This window comes from Aotus nancymaae, unplaced genomic scaffold (genome assembly GCF_030222135.1).
Source record: "Aotus nancymaae isolate 86718 unplaced genomic scaffold, 86718_ANA_hifiasm-v0.15.2.pri h1tg000033l, whole genome shotgun sequence".
NCBI classification, from domain to species: domain Eukaryota; kingdom Metazoa; phylum Chordata; class Mammalia; order Primates; family Aotidae; genus Aotus; species Aotus nancymaae.
Window position 1 is genome coordinate 39,054,831 of NW_026988447.1, and position 20,617 is coordinate 39,075,447.

The 20,617-nt window shown below is 37.1% G+C and overlaps 1 protein-coding gene across 1 annotated transcript in view; it reads right to left on the reverse strand.

Annotated features, from left to right (window-relative positions):
• The window catches only part of INTU (inturned planar cell polarity protein), a 76,905-nt gene that overhangs the window by 52,884 nt on the left and 3,404 nt on the right, over positions 1 to 20,617 (reverse strand). Inside the window, exons 2-3 of the mRNA XM_021666309.2 lie at positions 13,065 to 13,600; positions 6,755 to 6,840 (exon numbers count right to left, since the gene is read on the reverse strand). Coding sequence (XP_021521984.2) covers positions 6,755 to 6,840; positions 13,065 to 13,600 — 622 coding nt within the window. The remainder of the gene's footprint in view (positions 1 to 6,754; positions 6,841 to 13,064; positions 13,601 to 20,617) is intronic.

Sequence of the window (20,617 nt, forward strand, 5' to 3'; positions counted from 1 at the left end):
GTGCAGTTTGCCCAGCCTTTAATCTTAGACCCAAGGCTGTGCTCTCTATGACTAGTCACTTCCAAAGTCTTGTCACTTTGTCTTTTCTTTCCACTTCAGTCTTTGGCCCATCCTATTTAAAAAGCAACATCTCTTCCAAACAAAGAAATCATCTACCAAACGAAGAAATCCTCTGACTCCCCTTTAGCTACCATTCTCTTCACAGATGGGACCTGGGGAGGCTGTCAGAATCTGAAGCAGCTCCAGAAGCTGATGAGTCTCTCACCTCTGCCTCAGTTTGCACTGTCTCGCCCATCATTTACACTGCTCTCTGCATGTCTCATCCTTTCCCCGTTGGCTAACAGCTGGCAAATGCTTTCAATGCTCCTTGGTCAAAATTCTGAGGGAATCGAGTCTGACTCGCTTAGCAGATTCTCTCTCCTCCATCCTCTTCTCCTCTTGGGTCACCTCACTGAGTGACCCAAGACAAAACTTGGAAGGCTTCTTGGAATTGTCTCTTTCCTGTAAAAAGTACTGTTCTCTTTCCTTCCTCTATATCCTTTTTTTTTTTTTTTGAGATGGAGTCTCACTCTGTCTCCGAAGCTGGAGTGCAGTGGTGCGATCTCGGCTCACTACAACCTCCACTTCCCGGGTTTAAGCGATTCTCTGCCTCAGCCTCCCGAGTAGCTGGGAATTACAGGAGCCCACCACCATGCACAGCTAATTTTTGTATTTTTAGTACAGACGGGATTTCACCATCTTGGCCAGGCTGGTCTTGAACTCCTGACTTTGTGATCCACCCGCCTCAGCCTCCCAAATTGCTGAGATTACAGGTGTGAGCATCCCTGCCCGGCCCCCTCCTTCCTCTGTATCTTAATCTAATCTCTTCCTCCTCCATCCCTGGCGAACACCTTTGCTCTGGCCTTTATCACCTCTCTTCTGGACTACTGGAAACCCAGCCACCTTGTTTCCTGACCTCCAGTTTTGCATATGTCTCCCTCATCCAGAGTGATATAGTTCTAAAATGGAAATCTGGTCATATAAGTCCTCCACTTTAAAATGTTGATATAAATGGTACTTCTGGGTTCTGAGAATAGAGATTTACAAATATTTTTAAAATTTTAGTAGTCTGTTTTCTAATTTTTCCACAGTATATGTATTATTTTTGTGTAACAAGGAAATAATAAAAGTTAAAACATTCCACTCAAGAATCATCTCCTTTAGGAAGCCTTCGTCCCCTCCTTTAGGCCTAACAACTACCTGAGAGAGGAGTCCAAGACTACTAATCTTCAGGTTGTTCTCCTAGAAAAGGAGTTAGGTTCCTCCAAAGTTCTAGAAAAGCCAGCTATGGCCCAGGGCTAAATGAAATCAGTCTTGGTTATCTGCAAATTTGGAGCCAAGCTCCCAGATAAAGCCAGGGGAGGGGATAATGTGCTACATGCATGATTATATGTACCTGCTGAATAAATGAGAGCACAGAGCTGCAGCAACAGATCAGGTCGCAAAAGTCAGCAATTACACGGGTATTTGCACATTTTGTTTTAGAAATTTTAAGCCTACAGAGAAGTTGTAAGAAAGGGTACAATGATTGCCCATAATCCCACACCTAATGGCACTATTAACATTTCGTCACATTTGCTTCATTTTGTCTCTTCTCTCTGGTCTTCTTTTCCTTTCCTTCCATACTCCTCCCTTCTCTATATGTATTTTTTAAGTTTTTCGGCTGAACTGTTTGAAAACTACTTGCAGATATTTTACTACTTCATCCCTAAGTACTTCAGCATGTACCTCCTAAGGACAAGGGCATCGTCTTACACCAGGGGTCCCCAACCCCCAGGCCACAGGCAGGTAGGGGAACCATTAGGAACCAGGTGGCATAGCAGGAGGGGAGTGGCCAGTGAGCGAAGCTTCATCCATATTTACAGCCACTCCCCATCACTCACATTACCGCCTGAGCTCTACCTCTGGTCGGATCAGTGGTGACATTAGATTCTCCCAGGAGAACAAAACCTATTGTGAACTGTGCACGCAGGCAGATCTAGGTTGTGTAATCCATATGACAATCTAATGCATGATAATCTGTCACTATCTCCTGTCACCTCCAGATGAGACCATCTAGTTGCAGGAAAATAAGCTTAGGGCTCCCACTGATTCTATATTATGGTGAGTTGTACAATTATTTCATAATAATAGAAATAAAGTGTACAGTAAATGTACTATGCTTGAATCATCCTGAAACCATCTGCACTCGTGGTCTAGGGAAAAACTGTCTTCCATGAAACTGGTTTCTGGTGCCAAAAAGGTTGGGGACTGTTGCCTTACATAAAACATGTAATTATCACACTTAGGAATTTTAACATCAAATATAATACTCTTGTCTAATACAGTCCAAGTCCAGATTTCCCCAGTTGTCCTAATACAGATATTTCCCACTACAATCCAGCATCAATCAAGGATTATTCACCGCATTTAGTTGTATGTCATTTGGTCCAGTTTAGTCTAGAACAATTCTCCAGCCCTTTTTTGTCTTTCATTATATTAACATTTTTGATGAATTTAAGACACCTGTTTTAGAAAATGTTAAAACTTGGCTTGAAAAGGAATGATTTGGGCTTTTTGTACTTCATTTGTATAAAGGCTTCACCTCTAGATTTCATTCTGGTATCCTGAATGTATTTATTACAGAAATGGCTTAAAAAGCAAACACAGAATTGTAAAGTTGTGATTGGGTTCAGTGATCACCCTCTCAAATACCTTCTGATTATAGATGAGGAAACTGAAACCCAGAAGAATTTGGAAACTTGCTCAGAATGAGGTTTAAAATGGAGATCTGACCTCCTTCTCCTCAGTAACCTTTCTGCCACATTACACTATCTCCTAGGCCATGTTCTATTGGATAACAAGAGGCTTTCAGATCCCTTTTATAGTCTGAGTATATGTTTAAAATGTTACTGTTAGATAGTTCCAAATTTAAATGTGAAAGTCTCCTATGGCATTCTCTACAGATCAGCTTTCTTCTCTAATTGCTTGAATAATTGTTTCAAATGCCGCAGATATAAACCAGGTCAAACAACTTTTTCTGGGACAGACCCATCTCATTAGTTCTGGCCCAGCAAGAACAAAGGGATGCAGACACCAAGCTCCACAAAGCTGTGTGTGAAATGCAAAGATCATGCTCTAGAGTCAATACGGGTTCCAGTTCATTGAGTAATTAGTTCTGTAACACTGGGCAAATCATTAAACCTCTCTTAGATTCTTTTCCTTCATGTATAAAATAGTACTAATTATTGGAATCTTACAGGTTGTTATAAGGAATAGGTGAAATTCTTAAAGGAACAACAGAAGCAAAGCACCCGACAGAGTGTCTGCTACACGCAACACTAGACTTCCCTTCCCAGTCCTATTCCTGCCTCCCTGAACTCCTAGTGTACACAGCCTCAGGGAAATGGTTGGTAGTGAAAAGCTTATAGTTTACACCCCCTTTCAACATGAACAAAGTAAGAAAAATGTAGTTTACTAATTAAATGTGGTTTCTAGTTAAAGGAATTTTAACTATCTTTTATACAGTTATTAAAAATATATTGCCTTAAATGCAGTTCTTGCTTTTGAGAAAAACATAGCTATAATACCAATTCTGCTAGTAAAACAAACAAACAAACAAATGCATGCATGTTTATACTTATACTAGAGATGGGGGTGAAGCGGGGAGGGGAAAGAATAAGAATGAATGATATATGCAGAAATGTTAATAGTCTCTTCAGGTATGAAAGTCTAAGAGATTTTGTCCTTACTTTTTTCTCTTTTCCAAAATTTCTTTGTATTTTTTTTAAGAGACAGAGTCTCACTCTGTCACCCATGCTGGAGTGCAGTGGCAATCGTGTCTCATGGCAGACTCAACCTCATGGGCTTAAGCAATCCTCCTGCCTTGGCCTTCCTAAATACTAGGGTTACAGAGGTGAGCCATCATGCTTGGCCTATTTTTCAAAATTTCTACAATGAACAAGTATTTTCTTTTGTGATAACAAAAAGAGTTACGCCTATTTTTCTAAAATAATACAAAGATTTTCATAGTATACACTTATAAAGGGATTACATTCTGAAGTTATAGATAGTCAAAGTCCCTTTGAAATTACATTAGGAAGACAATGCTGTGTTGAAATACAACACAGTTTCTTGGTATGATAAATCTAATTCACATAGTCAGGTTTTTCCATCGTCAAGACAAACTATTTCTTCAGGCACCAGATGTAAGAACTGGAACTTAGAGCCACATTGTATTAAAAATATATCTTTAAGTTCAGAACTGTACTTAATGCAGCAAGATGCTCATGGTGTACAGGCAAACTGGGCAAATAGCAGATACCTGACTCCTCTTACGTATTTAACAACGACAGGTTAATTGTGGACGGAACTGGTCTAAAATATTTAAATCCTATTTCTTTCCCCCTTTTTTTGTCTGCTAAGCATGCACAGATGAATTTGCAAAAGCTAATTAAATGTAAGTATAATGTGATTCTACTATACACATAACTTTTTATTTTTTTGAAGACAGAATAGACATGATTGAACTCTGGCAATACTGGAAGCACAACCTGCAACCAACATAGGCAAGAAAAGGGGATCCCTCACCTTGGGGTAATACATAGCCACTCGACTTGGAGGAAGCTGACTCGTTAAAATACTGCAATTCTTCACCATTGATTGATAAGTAGCTGCTTTCTGAGCACCCTGAAGTACCCCAGTACCCTCCCTTGGATCTCCCCACATCTAGTGACTAAAGTGGATAACAGCACAACCTACTCTGGCACCATGGCTGGCTGATGTCCACCTGATTGTTACTATTTCAACCACCACCCCATCTCCATCTCCATCTCGCTATCCATTCCTAGGCATTGCTGGTCTCAGCTGCCATAGTTATCCCAGCACTTTGATTTTACATTTCCAAGGACAGCTAAATTTACAGAGCATCTGTGTATGTGTGTGTGTGTGCGCATGCGTGCGTGGGCATGCCTGCATGTGCACACATACACGTGCATACAAAGTATGTTTAAAAGAAAGAAATGGGCATTAGGGAAATCTTGCCTCCTAGAAAATGAGGAATTTCATCATGTGTCTTATTATTTCAGAACCTCAAATCAGATGCAGCTAAGATTCTGATTTATCAGGGATTCTGACCAATCCAAAAACGACTTCATCCTCTCACTGCCTGATGGATCCTCTAACCCAACAGTGTCCAACCTTTTTGGCACCAGGGCCTGGTTTCATGCAAGACAGCTTTTCCACAGACCAGGATGTGGGGGATGGTTTTGGGATGACTCAAGCATACTACATTTATTGTACACTTTGGTTCTATTATTATTATAATACATTGTATTATATAATGAAATAATTATACAACTCACTGTAAGGTAGAATCAGCGGGAAGCCTGAGTTTGTTTTCCTGTAACTAGATGGTCCCATCTGGAGGTGATGGGAGACAGTGACAAATCATCAGGCATTAGATTCTCATAAGGAGCATGCAACCTAGATCCCTTCTTTGCATGCACAGGTCACAACAGGGTTCATGCTTTTAGGAGAATCTCACGCCACCGCTGATCTGACAGGAGGTGGAGCTCAGACACTAATGTGAACGATGGGGCGCAGCTGTAAATACAGATGAAGCTTTGCTTGTTGCCCACTGCTCACCTCCTGCTGTGGAGCCCAGTTCCTAACAGGCCACAAACCACTACCAGTCCATGGCCCAGGGTTTGGGGAGCCCTGTTCTAACTCATATAAAGCATATCATCTTCCCTATCCTCCCAAAAAGAGAACGCTAATTCCTGATGCTATCTGGAACAGAGTATTCATAAGAAAAAGGTACAGTATTTGCAAAATATACCTAATAACCAAAAAATGTCACCTATGATACACAGTGTCAGTGTTCAGGTATCGAAACGGCTTTTTTTTTTTTTTTTTTTTTTTTGAGGCGGAGTTTCGCTCGTTACCCAGGCTGGAGTGCAATGGCGCGATCTCGGCTCACCGCAACCTCCGCCTCCTGGGTTCAGGCAATTCTCCTGCCTCAGCCTCCTGAGTAGCTGGGATTACAGGCACGCGCCACCATGCCCAGCTAATTTTTTGTATTAGTAGAGACGGGGTTTCACCATGTTGACCAGGACGGTCTCGATCTCTTGACCTCGTGATCCACCCGTCTCGGCCTCCCAAAGTGCTGGGATTACAGGCTTGAGCCACCGCGCCCGGCCGAAACGGCTTTTTATGAAATAAATTTATTTTTATATAAAAGGATTGAAAAATAATTCATTAAGTAGCCAAACAAAAGTCCAGAAGAAAAGCTTAATTATATTAAAAAAAAATCAAGAAACTTATATAGTTTTTAAAACAAAATCTCATTGGAAAAAAAAAACTTTATAGTAATAGTGATCTTAATAAGTCAGAGAACAAAAACTCCATGACTATTTAAAATGACTCTTCTAGGAACTAGATTGTCACAAGCATATATGGTAGTTATAATGGCAAGTTTGTAATTATATATGTTTTCATTACTGTGGCTGTTACTGCTTTATGTAGGATAAGTTTTATTTGTAGATATTTTTCTCTCTTTTTAGAATAATCTCCAAAAGCTAATAATATTAGCAAGAGCTAAATTTTTTTAAATAGCCAAGAATCAATGTAACTCATCCATTATACATGATACTTTTCAGTAGCTTAAAAAAGAAAATAGTACAGGATGTATTTATTTTATGTAACATTGTAAAATATAGAAAAAGAATGTCCATACCTGCATAGGTCCAGGAATGCAAGACAGAACTCTCTCTATGTTTTCAGAAGTAACATCAACATCATTCACAGCAACAAGGACATCACCTGAATCCAGAATAACAATAAAAGATAGTTGTATGAATATCCAAAAACCACAGAGGTCTAGAATTGGAACGTTAAACAGCTACTCTGACCTCCTCAAAGTACAATGAGAAATATGGTACAGACAAGCAGTAACTTGTCCAAGTTTATGCAGCTCAGTGGTGGCAGGGCTAATTTAACTTTACTCTTCTTAATCTATTAACACTGCCCAACATTGCACCATAACTAAATACAACTTATGAATATTTTAAAAGATGAATATTTTCATTCTTGATACAACTGGGAGAATTATGTAAACCAAAAGGACAAAAGGAAAATTTGTAGCATGAACCAAATACTGTACTTGACAAAATTGAATCTAACCACTTAGACCCACAGTAAACAATACAAAACAAAAAACAAAACAAAACAAAAAAAAAACAGCTGAAATTCAAATTAAATCCATGTGGCACATCGTAACTCAATATGCTACGGTATTCACTTCTGTTACTGATCTCTGTCTACACACAGTTCTTTGCTTCAAAGGCCCCAACCATATCAAAACACACTGCGTGTTTGGTAAAAATCTCCTTTCCATGCACTTAAAAAAATGTGTTATGTTTGCCAAAACTGATAATAAAATAAAGATCAGTGTTAAAATGGAAATTTACTTTCAGAACATAATTAAAGATACTACCAAAATACCAGTGAGCTATATTAATAGAAATATAGACATACCAAAGTTATTTTTCTCATCATTTCTAAATGTTATTAGGAAATTGATGAAATAATTCATATTCATCCATTCAATTAACAAATATTTACTGAGCACTTATTGTGTACCAGGCACTGTTCTAAGCACTAGAGACAAAGAATTAAACAAAAACAAAATCTCTACCCTCAGGGAGCTTAATATTCTTTGTGGAAGATGGATAATAAACATATATACAGGTTGAGCATCCCAAATCCAAAAATGCAAAATCCAAAATACTCCAAAATCCAAAACTTTTTGAGCACCAACCTGACCCTCAAAGGAAATGAAATGCTCATTGGAGCATTTTGGATTTGGGATTGTCAGATTTGGGATGCTCAAGAGGTATGTAGAATGCAATATTCCAAAAAAGAAAGAAAGAAAAAAACCAAATCTGAAACACTTCTGGTCCCAAGTATTTTGAATAAGAAGTACTCAACCTGTATATGTAGAATCATGTTGGTAGACAATTCTTCATGAGTCTCATGTTTCTGTACATCTTATAAGCTGAGGCACTGAAAGACTTCGTTCTAGACTGTCTTTTCAAAGATGTTCATATAATGAACAGCCTTGGACAACAGAGACAGTGTTTCCATCCTGAGCGAAAGTCAAGCTTGTTTATTGAATGGTATAATAAGGTCAATGCTGTGCTTAATATCTTATTATTAATAACTTTTCTTTATAAAAGATTGGTGTTCCCTAAGTTCAGAGTTCCTTTCCTTTAAGGCAACCCATTATTAGGCATCACTTGGCCACCTTTGGGTTGGCAAACAGATGAAAAGGTTGACACTTTAGGTACTGCTATTCCTCCATTTTTCCTTCCTCTCCTGGATACTCTATTATATGGGAAAAGGGTTAAGTGCAGAGTGAGCAGTAGTTTCTTAGGCCATCTACGAAGGCTTGAACGAGGTTTAGATGCTCAAGAGATACAACTCAGATGAGAGTTTTGCAAGCATGGGCACCAAGTCATTATGATGGTTAACTATTACAGCACTTTGGGTAAACTTTCTCTAAAATTAAGAACTTGCAGACTAAAACTTTCAACTTCAATTCTACTCGGGAAAAAAATTTAAAAACCCACAACAATATGCCTGTTTAATTTCTCCTATATAAGAGATTAAACAAGAGTACTATATCAAATTACTTAGAGCTGTAGTGATTTTAAAAAAAAAATAAAGGAATGATGAACACTGGATAGCTGTGTCAATGTAAAATAGAGCCACTTTTGGACTACCCTAATGATTACTTCTATTGCCCATTGTTTATTCTCAGGGCACAGAAATAGTAAAACCATTTTAAATTTGTTACTTTAAACTAAAACTCCATTGGATGATGTCCCAAATGACTTTTTTCTCCAAATCCTAATGAATACATTTCTGTAGTTGAGTGTTATAGGGAGTATCATCTAAAAGTATTAAGTCTAACAAACCTCTAAAAAGAGGAGACATCTCATCACAAAAATATATAAAAATAAATTTTAAAATCAAGTGTAGTACATCTAATATTTTTAAATGTTTAGTAGAGAAATGTTCCCATTCTATAAAAGCTGTATTTGTATACACTTCTCATTCTCCCAGATATTTGTTTTCCTCTAGTGTTTCTGAGCACTTCTCTGAAGTGACTCAGAGATGGCCGGCTTCCTGGACATGACACCTTTGCAGTGGACATCCTACACTCCAGGAAAGGTCTTTCTCAATAAGTACACAGGAGTCACTAATATGCTCTGTACCATTTCAAAGGCTGAAAGGAAATGAACTATATGATTGGTTTGCATTGTTTAATAAGAAATGGCCTGGGAATTATTGATGGGTAGAAATAAAATTTTTATTAAGAGATATATTTAAGAAACAAATAAAATATTTTTAAAAAGAGATCAGTTTAACACAGTTCTTCAACGTGAAGTTAATCATGTGAGAAAAACCATCAATTTCTCAGTATATACTTAACATCAAACAACATATGTGTACTAAAGGGCTACTGCCTAACGCACCAAGGGCTATGAAAATATATATGCAAAAGTTGGTTTACTCCTGTGTTTATACTATATATAAAATGAATATATGACTTAAGAAATTATTTTCAAAACAAAATTATTGTACACAAATGTAGGAAAAAGGAAGGATATATATCAAAATGTTCTTTGGGTACATGGAATTTTTCTTTTTTGCTTAATTGTATTTTTTAAATTGTCTACAATCAACATATATTGTTACTATTGCAAAAAGAAAAAAAATCCGTATTTCACCAAAAAACCCCCAACTGTGGTAATTGCCCTCCAAAGATGTCTATGTATCAATCCCTGAAATCTGTGAATATGTTACCTTACACAGCAAAAAGGACTTTGCAGGGGTAATTAACTTAAAAGACTGGAAGATTATCCTGGATTGTCTGAGTGGTCCTGATGTAATAATAAAGGTCTTTATAAGAGGAATGCAGAATTGTCAGGGTCAGCATAAGAGAGACTGGAAGATGCTATGCTGCTGGCTTTGATGATGGAGGACAGGACCACAAGTCAAAGAATCACGTGATTCTTCCCTGGAGCCTCCAAAAGGAGGTAGTCTTGTGGACACCTTGATTTTTATAAAGAAGAACTATTTTAGACTTCCGGCTTACATTATTGCAAGATGATAAATTTGTATTTTTTTAAATCACTAAGTTTGTGGTAATCTGTCCCAGCAGCAATAAAAGATGAATGCACTAGCTTAAAAATACAAAGAAATATTTGTGATGCACCAAACAAGGAACCGTGAATGCTAACAAAGATGGACATACAAGGTGCATCTGGAGGTCAGTTAGGAAAAAAATAAATTAGCCTTGTTAGTTAGAGGCAGGGATTTATGGACAGAAGAAATGGGAAACATGTATGGGACAGAAGAATGAAATCAGACTGTGAATTTAAATTCATCCTTTAAATTAAGCCAAATTTGACTTCAGGGAAAGGGAATCTGGTTTTTGACAAAGTTACTATATTTCTATATAGTTACTATATTACTTGACAAAGTTACTATATTTCCATTTTACACATTCAAAACTCAATGTTTTCTGCCAATGCATTTACTAACAATAAATTTTGTTATGATTTTTTTGAGTTTCAATCTCAATCCCTCATTTATAGTATGTGGGCACTAAACTAGAGAGAATTAAGGTTCCTCCCAATCTACCATCCCAGAAGTCCTTGAATAATGATATCAACTCATTTTTTTGTGAAAACTGTTAAATGAAGAAAAATCAGAGATTTATCCTGCCTTTCCTGTCTGAACCATGTGTCAAGGTTACCAAACAGAGGTGAGGGGGAGCTTCTTTTTATGAAAATAGTCTAACTGAAGCATCAAGAAAGACTGACAGAATTGGAATATCACCATTTTGCAGTCCCTTAATGAACTGATGGATCTAGGCGATGGTTATCAATAGTTGTTACTATCACAGAAAGAAAAACAACAGATAATATGTTGCTCCTGATGGAAGTACACAGACCACCCATAAAATACGCTTGATGAGGTCTCAAGATCTAACTACCAACTTACAGGAAATACCACTGAAAGGGGAGCATGTTAAATAAATTCTGGATCCTTTTATAGAACTAAAAGAACAAACCTTAGAGATATTTAGTTCAATCCTATTATTTCACTAGAAGGAAAGCTGACGATCCAAGGGAATGTAAGTATGTATTAGCCCTTGTTCCAGTTACCTACTGCTGCAAAACAAGTCATCCAAACAATTTTTTTTTTTGACAGAGTCTCACTATGTCCCCCAGGCTGGAGTGCAGTGGTGCAGTCTTGGCTCATTGCAACCTCTGCCTCCCAGGTTCAAGTGATTCTCGTGTCTCAGCCTCCCAAGTAGCTGGGATGCACCACCAGGTCCAGCTAATTTTTGTATTTTTAGTAGACACTGGGTCTCACCATGTTGGCCAGGCTGGTCTCAAACTCCTGGCCTCAAGTGCTCTGCCCACCTCGGCCTCCTAAAGTGCTAGGATTATAAGTGTACGCCGCTATGCCAGGCCTATCCAAACCATTTTGAGGCTTAAAACAACTATGATTCATTATCTTTCCTGGTTCTGGGGTTAACTGGGGTCAGCTGTGGTTCTCACTTGAGGTTCCTCATGCAGTTACAGCCAGATGGTGGTTGGGGCTGGAGTCATCCTGAAGGCTTCTCACTCACATCTGGTGGCGAGGGCTTCAGCTGGGGCTATCAATTGGATCACTGGTGTCCTGGCTTCTTCACACAATGGTGACTGGGTTCCAAGAGCAAGCATCTCCAAAATAACGAGGCAGAAGCTACATCACCTTTTATGATCCAACTTCTTGAGTCACATGGCACCCATTAAGCTGTAGTCACTGGCCCACCCAGATTCAATGACACAGAGTACAACTCTCCATGGGAGGAGTATCAACACTACATTTTAAGAACATATGCAGATCCTGTTGAGACCATTCTGGAACACATACTTTGCCACAGATGCCCTTCGTAAAAGATTCCATGTGATCCTCCTTGTAAACCCCTATGATGACACTTATCATACAGTGAGACACTGCCTGCCTATTCGTGAGCCATCTCTTCCACTAAAACATAGCTCCTTTCAAGAAATAATTGCATCAGTAAAGTAATCTTTGTATTCCTGGCACTTAGCAGATGCTAAAAAAACAAACTGTCAAATCAGTGAACAAACAAATGAAAGTCAGATTTAAAGCTGGGAATATGTGTAAATTTATCTGTAAATGTTCTTCATCTAAATCTCTTATGCTAAGTAAACTTAAAAGACTATCAGCTTTTAGAACTGTTATTACTTTTAAATTTTAGTAATAATATATCCTCACATTTGACTCATTTATCTTTAAGTAATAAGACTGCTACTTAAACATTGTATCTAACAGCTTACAATTTATCAGCAACACAAAATACTCATCTTAATATATATTCAGAATAACTTGTGGATTTATTTTTCTTGAGAATTGGTGGGATATTTTATGACACATATATTTTATGACACACGCCCTTAAAAGGAAATTTGTGTATAACACCACTGTTGCTAAATATGCCAAATGAAACAGTTGAAAACCACTCGAAGAACTTAGTGTACTCAAGTGCAAACATACAATTTAAAAGTATTTTTATTCATAAATTATATATTTTTGTATCCTGTTACTGGATACAGCCATTCAAACCTAAATTATCACTCTACAATCTACTGTTTTTTTCTTGTCAGCAAATATAACCAAGATGAAATAAAATTACGTAATTCAAAACTTGAAAATTAGGTAAGCGATTTCTTGGCCTGAAGAAGGCACACACATATTCAACACACTGAACTGGCTATTTTAAGAATACTGTGCCTTCTAGTGCACCATTCGTAGCCATTTCACTACTGAACCAAATGTCATTAATCAGTTCTTAATCTGTGGAGACTGTATATAATAGTTTTTGTCACATTTCCCACAAGGTGTCATCGTTAATCATGTATCTCTGTAAACAACAATGAACGTGTACCAGCAACACTTACCAATGAGTACCTGACCACTCTTCATAGCAGATCCCCCTGGCAGCAGGCCATGGACTACAAGCCTCTCTCCATCACCCTGCTTTCCAGTTCTTCTCCAGCTCCACTTGGTCTGATGAATAATTCCAACCAGCACTTCTAGGAGCTTGAGCTGTTCTTTGGCTTTGAAGACAGTTAGCTTTTTGGGGTTTACATAAACATTCACATCTTTGTACCGCTGTTGGACAGTGACTCCTGTCTTCTGATTGGACTGATGCTTTAGAATGGATACGGGCCCATTATCGTTGCTATTCTTTTTCTTGCAGCGCTTGGGTAAAAGTTTTTTTCTTCTTAAAATTTTGGTAAACCGCTTGAGTTTGGGTTCATACTTTTTTCTTTCTTTGTAATCATCTTCAATGACAATCTCGTTTTCACTGAACCTGACATGGTTCACAGTTGGTGTCTCAGGAAGGAGGCTTTCTTCTTCATCCTCACTCAGTTCCAAATAAAACAGCTCTCCATTTTTCTGCACACTGTCCAGCCATTCAGGCTCAAGATCACTACGAAAGAGAAAAAGATAATAGTAGCCCAATATAAAAAAAATTAGTATGTTATCCTGGCATGGGGGTGAGGGTAGGCGCTGGGGAGCAGGGATGGGAAAGGGTGAAACTTCTTTATTATTTCAAATTATCCTTACTATTTCTAATTCATTGTGAGCCTCAACATTATTTGCTATAGGATGCTTTTTCTGTAGAGCTTCGAAGGATGAGAGTTGGGGGAGAAGGAATAAAAAAGGCATAGTAATAGAAAGGAAAACCAATGAAAAAAGAGATGTTCCCCTTATAGAATCTGTGAGTTGAAAAAAATTAATTCAATCACTGTGTGGTTATTCCTTACTTTAAACAATTTCACTGAGTGATAATTTGCATTAGCAGTTGATTATGCAATTATACCCACGGAAGCATGCCAATTGGAAACTGTACATGAAAATACATTATTTGCATATAAATTATTTAGGATGGTTGTCAGGTTAAAATGAAAGCTAAAGCCTACCAGCTTTAACAGACTTTTACATAAGTTTTCAAAAACAAACATTCACTTCACCAGGAACTAAAATCTGTCCTAAAAACAAACAGTTTATAATCACAGTTAATATAGTAACGATCACTTTACAGTCTATAATTTCCATAAAACTCCTTTTTATGAAAAATTATAGTAGGAAAACCAAAGCATATATTATATAATTCATCATGTGATTATAAAAAATATTTTTAACTGGGAAGTATGCTGCTGGAAAAAAAACCAAAATTACTGCTATTAAAATGGTTGAAATAGCATTAAGAAGCAAAAATACTCATGGTAACAAATCTAAACTCTACCCTGTTCAATGTTATGAAGAGTTTACCTTTTAAACTGTTATTCTTTAAAGTGAAACTACTCATAGTAGAAAAATGAACATGTAGAGAGTCTTTCCAGAAACATGAGCTGTAATATCCTGGCCTGAAAGAATCTAATTTGTGTTGTAATCATTAAATCAGAAGATATTTCCGTTTTCTGCACTGTTTATTAGCAACTCCAGTTCTTTTAACTTAAAAGTCAAATGTCTCTTTCAAAATACTTTGAAAATTAGCTCCCAGAATATACTATTCTATTACTCAACTCAAACTAACTACTGCCCTGGTCTGTGGCTGGTCATTAATACAGAATTTTCAACTACATATGAATCATTTTTTAAAAGGCCTAACAAGCTCAAAATATCAAAACTAACATTTCTTCGGGACTTGTTGGCTCACAGTATATGGTATCATCATAGGCACTAAGCATCACTTATTATACAGATTATTAAGCAAATATTGCTTATTTCAACCATACCTATCTGTACCCACAGAATCAATATTTAAATAACTCTGCAGTTCTACTCTTGAGAATGTAAATAACTATATCCCCACCATAATCATTTTGATTACAATGCTACTTTAGTTTTAATTGCTAGAGTGTAAATACCATGATTGCACATTAATTTCTTACCAAAATATATATCAATTTAATATATCTATCAATTTAAACAATGAATAAAGTGTATCAGCCTTATTATCTCACCCTTTTAATCTGGTAAGTTATTTGTAATAGAGACATGTACAAAGAATATTTTTTTCCACTTGCTAAATATGAAGATGATTCATTTCAATCCCTAAAATTTGAATGTGAAACCACTTTTGGTTATTATTCAAAGATCCATGCAGGTAGGGGCCAAGGGGGATAGCATCTTGGCATTCAGTTATGGAGCAAATGAACAGCACCAGGAACTGCATTAAGTAGCAGAATTATAATGATGAGAACGTCAGTTCCTGCCCTTGCTTAGTAAAGAGAAAGTGAGAAATAACTCATGACAATGCGCAGGGTAAGTATAAGATAGAGGCATACAAGAGAGTCACCCAGCTTAGCCTAGCTGGAGGTTGAGGGGAGATCAGGGAGACCCCAGAAATCAGTTTTAAAGGATAAATCGGGGAGGAAAAGAGATGGGAAGCTCAAAGGAAAGCCGTGAAGAGGATTTCAAACAGGAGTAACAGCATAAGCAGAGACCTGAGGACAGCACCTACAGCCTACATGGAGAACTACCGGCAGTCTGCAGTTGCCAGAGCAAATGTGAAAGGTGGGGAATAACAGAAGTGGTGAAGCCTAGCTTTGCCAGGCGTTTTAGATCACCCTAACAGGTTTGGCTTTTGTAGTTCAGGTAGGAAGGCATCATCACCAGAACTTTGAGACTGATTAGGTGAGGAGATGAGAGGGAGGGATTAGTACTGACTAGATTTCTAGTTGGGGACTGTACTTTCATGTATCCTTTTGTGCATGTGCAGACTCACTGTAATAAATGGGAATGCAATCTTAATACAAGTCATTTTCTCTTACTATCTCTCTCTCACATAAACACTGTTAAAAATCCATGCTTTTATAATCATATAAAAACATACATAGGGTTATTCTGTCACTGTTTTGAAAAAATGGAATTATTATATATGCACTTATATAAAGGTATATACTTAACTTTATAATTTCTCCCTTAACAATACAGCTTAGAAATCACCAGTGGCTGCGTGATTTCCACATCAAGGATGCAGGACATTTGGTCATTCACCTACTGATAAGCTTTGTGTTCAGTTCTTGTTTTTCCACCACAAAGTTATAGGAACCATCCATATATACATGTGTGTATATATAGGTCTTTACCCCAAAAGGTATACTAATTCATATTATCACTAGCAATATGTGGGATCTATTCTCTTAATGTCTAGATTTTTAAAAAATACATCATTTAAAAGATATCATTTTAATGTATTTTAAGTGTGAACATGTAATATAAGGTAATTTTAATGTAAAAATACATCATTTTAAGAAAGACAGTTTTAAAGAAGAGGAAGAAACTAAAAGGAAGATAAAGAGGTAGAGACAGGGAAATGTGCATTAAGAGACCCCACACAGAAGGGCAACTTATACTGAAAAGCAAATGAACCGAAAAATTATGAAGAGCTGAGTTCAAATTTTGTTCTATTATGATTTTAACTTTCCTAAGAATGATCAATTGCTTTAGTTTTCCTCTTGTTGAAAACAGATTATAGTTACCTCATAGGACTGTTGTCAATAGAAAATATAATAATGTTGTTCCTGACAACATAGTTAAGTTCCAAATAAATGTCACTTCCCTTCCTCTTGCCTTTACTAGATACTGTGTTTCTGTATTAAATGAATGTGTTTCTGGCATTAAATGAAGATGTCTCTAATGATCTCAGTTTGCCAGGTTTTAGGCTAGGTGCTAGTGACACAAGAAGCAAAGCTAGGCACTGCTTTTAAGGACCCTACAGTTCAATATTCCTGGAAGTTTCTTTATTCCTACTCCAGAGGATAAGTTCCTAGGTAGATAAGCATCAAGAGATTGGTCAAAGGGTACAAAATTATAGTTAGATAGGAGAAATAAGTTCTGGTGTTCTATTGCACAGTAGGGAGACTATAGTTAACAATATTACAGTGTATATTTCAAAATTGCTAGAACAGAGGATGTTTGAATGTTCTCATCACAAAGAAATGATAAACGTATGAGGTGATAAATAGGTCAAATGCCCAGATTTAATCACTACACAATGTATATATACATGTATGGAAACATCACATTGTGATGTTTTTTGTGTCAATTTTTTAAAAAGAGGATAAATGATTAGTATATTAAGAAATTTTAATAGAATTCTAACAATTGTTGTCCCAAACTAGTTCTTCTAGTCCTACTAGAAGAAAGGGGATGTATTAACCACAATAACAACAACAAAAATAACAACACAAAAACCTAACCTTTCATTACAACTTCCCCAAATTAAAGAAATTAATACATATAGATAATTCCCACTCCAGGAGATAAAATTTAATCCCTCCTCTTTAGTATAGACTTAGTGACTACATTCTTCCAGAGAACAAAGTATGGAAAGGGAAAGATATTAACTTTCCGGGAAAGAGACCTAGAAGACACCACCTTACATAACCAAGTGATCAAGGTTATGAAGAACAGGAAAGGACTAAGAAATTGTTACAGACCAGAGGAGACTACACACACAATACAATATTCTGAATTGAATCCTGGAATATAAAAAGAACATTAACGGAAGAGTAGTGAAAGCCAAATGAAGTTTGGAGTTAATAGAAATGACCAATGTACATGTCTTAGTTTCAACAAATGTATAATAGTTGTATAAGATGTTAACATCAGGGGAAACTGGGTGAAGGATTTATGGGAAGCTTGAACTATCTTTGGAACTCTTGTGTAAATCTAAACTTACTCAAAAATAAAAAAAAATAATGAAAGGAATTAAATCTAACAGTTTTAATTCAGATCTTTGTAACACATGGGTCATATTTCAGCACCAATATACACACTCCTTCAACATTTTCTCAGACCCTACGGTAAAAGCTGCAGAATTCTCATTGGGTAAATGTTTTAAAATTTTCTTTCAATGAGTCTTGTTTTGTTTATTCTGCTTTGATTTAAGCAGAATAACTGTATGTTTATAGCCTGCCTGCAATGTTCTAGGGCACTTTAATTGGTGTTCAAGGGCCTAAATGATGTGGTAAACATGAGTAGAGTCCTTCTTCCCAAAGAAAGACTTGTTAATTTGCAAATAAGCAAGTTCACTTACATAAGCTGTAACAGAAATATATTAAAGAAAATGAACTTCAGATAATGCTAATAATTTTCTCATTCCTGATGTATTCAAGAATATCTAGGTCACCACTAAATCTTTTAATACCCTCTAATAGTTATTTGAATCTCTCAGGTCTTTATTTGCATTAATGCCAGCATTTGTCATCATTTGCAATAGTACAGCAATTTCCTTAACTACCACAAGAAAAGAGTTATAAAACAGCCAGTCCTACTGGCACATTTTTTATTTAATGAAAATAGACATTTGTTACTATTCCAAATCTGTTACATTATATTTTTTTCTTTTTATCTTAGTGGGCAAAGCACAATGCACATTACCAAAGTGGTAACACATATAGTTTTGTGGTGCTAACAGGTAAAAAAGGACAATTCCAGGAACAGAGAAAAACCACACACAATAAAAAAACATCGTGACAAATTAATATGGATTCTATTTGGCACTTGTTCAGTAAGCACTGGCCTGCCCATGCTTCTCTATGTTTTCTTTTCTGTGTTCGGTCCACCAATGATATCTCATTTGTACTCTTGATAGTCTTCTGATCATTTTCTAAAGGAACACCATGAATTTCAACCATTAAAATATATCCTGGATGATATAGCAGCTTAGGGGTAGGGAGTCTCAGATGGGCTGAAGCTCTTCTGGCCAGTCAACATTAGAATAACTGTTAAGCATGTCAGAGAAGGCAAAGGGATCAGTCAATAAATGCATAACTATTCATTCACTTCAGGTAATACATCTAATAGTGACCTCATTCCCCAGGTCACATTTCCTACCACCAGCCCCCTCAGCAAAATGGGTCATTCCCATGCATCACTAAGTTAGTGATAAAATCTAACCCTGGCAGAACAAAAATCATACACCAACAAAACATTTTGTGATAGGACTTTACTGTACTTTTAAAGATGTCAAGTGGGACAGAGAGCTAATCAAATGGCTGAAATGCAAGTGCCAACACTCAGGAATAAAGACTGCTGCAGGAGAGTACAGGACGGAGAAAGAGTCTAAAAGGGATCAGAAAAGATTCTAGGTAGCACCAAAGTGGGACCTTGAATGATTCTGACAAGTAGAGATAGGAAGAAAGGGTATTTCAAACAGAGAGAACAAAGTACTTAAAGGTGTAGGTGTGAAAGCACATGGTCAGTTTGAGAATGAGGGGAGATCAATAAAAATGAGATAGGAAAGACATGGGACAGTTCTAAAAGAGTTCTGAAAATCACCCTAAGGAATCTAGAATGTATTTGGAAGGCCACCAAACTTTTGAGTAGAGTAGAAAAATGATTTAGAACTGTGTTTTAGAAAGCAAACCGGCAGCGGTATGGAAGAAAGACCAGAAACAGGAGAAATCAGAGGCATGCAGATTAGTTAGGAGGCAACTCCACTGGCATGGGAAATAGGCAAGAGGCAAGAGGCAAGCCTTTTAAGTGAGCAGTGCCTGTGAGAAGGGAGAAGGGGAAAAAACCAGTGAAGGAAGTCAGTAGTACTGGAGACATCAGATCTGGAGAGAAGAGTAAGGAGACAGTGATGTCAGTAAATGAGATGGGCAGCTTTAGAGGGGAAATGGGAGGCAATGAATTCTCTTCAGACACTGAGCTGGAAGTAGAGATGACAGCAGGGAATTAACGTTTTTCATCATAAACCCTAGTTATATACCATGTGTCGTTTAAATCTATATTAAAAGTAAAAAGGAATAAGGTTGCAGAGCAGAAGAAAAAGTAGGAAATACTATCCTAAATTGGATGCTAATAGTATGGCATCACGAGTTTAAATGAAATGTTTTGATTCTTCACAAGTAGCATGTTCCCATGTTAAAAATTCAAGAAAGAGAGAAATTTGGGCATTTCTATACATCATTGAGTTGGAGATATGATGTAAATTTGGCAAAACAAAAATCATAGAGCAGCAAAATGTTTTATGTTAGAGCTTTACTGTACAGACTAGGTTTTTTTCCTTTCCTTTCCTTTTTTTTTTTTTGAGACGGTGTCTCACTTTATCACTACAATGCATTGCAATGCAATGTAGTGATTTCGGCCTACGGCAACCTCTGCCTCCTGGGTTCAAGTGATTCTTCTGCCTCAGCTTCCCGAGTAGATGGGATTATAGGCATACACCACCACGCCTGGCTAATTTTTTGTATTTTTAGCAGAGATGGGGTTTCACCATGTTGGACTGGCTGGTCTTGAACTCCTGACCTCAGATGATCCACTTGCCTCAGCCTCCCAAAGTGCTGGCATTACAGGTGTGAGCTCAGCTCAGAATAGGTCTTTAATCTACAATAGTGATTGGGCTTTGCTGTACAAAAAAAAAAAAAAGGACCTTTTTTTTTCCATCAGACGGGTTTTGCTCTGTCACCCAGGATGGCGTGCAATGATG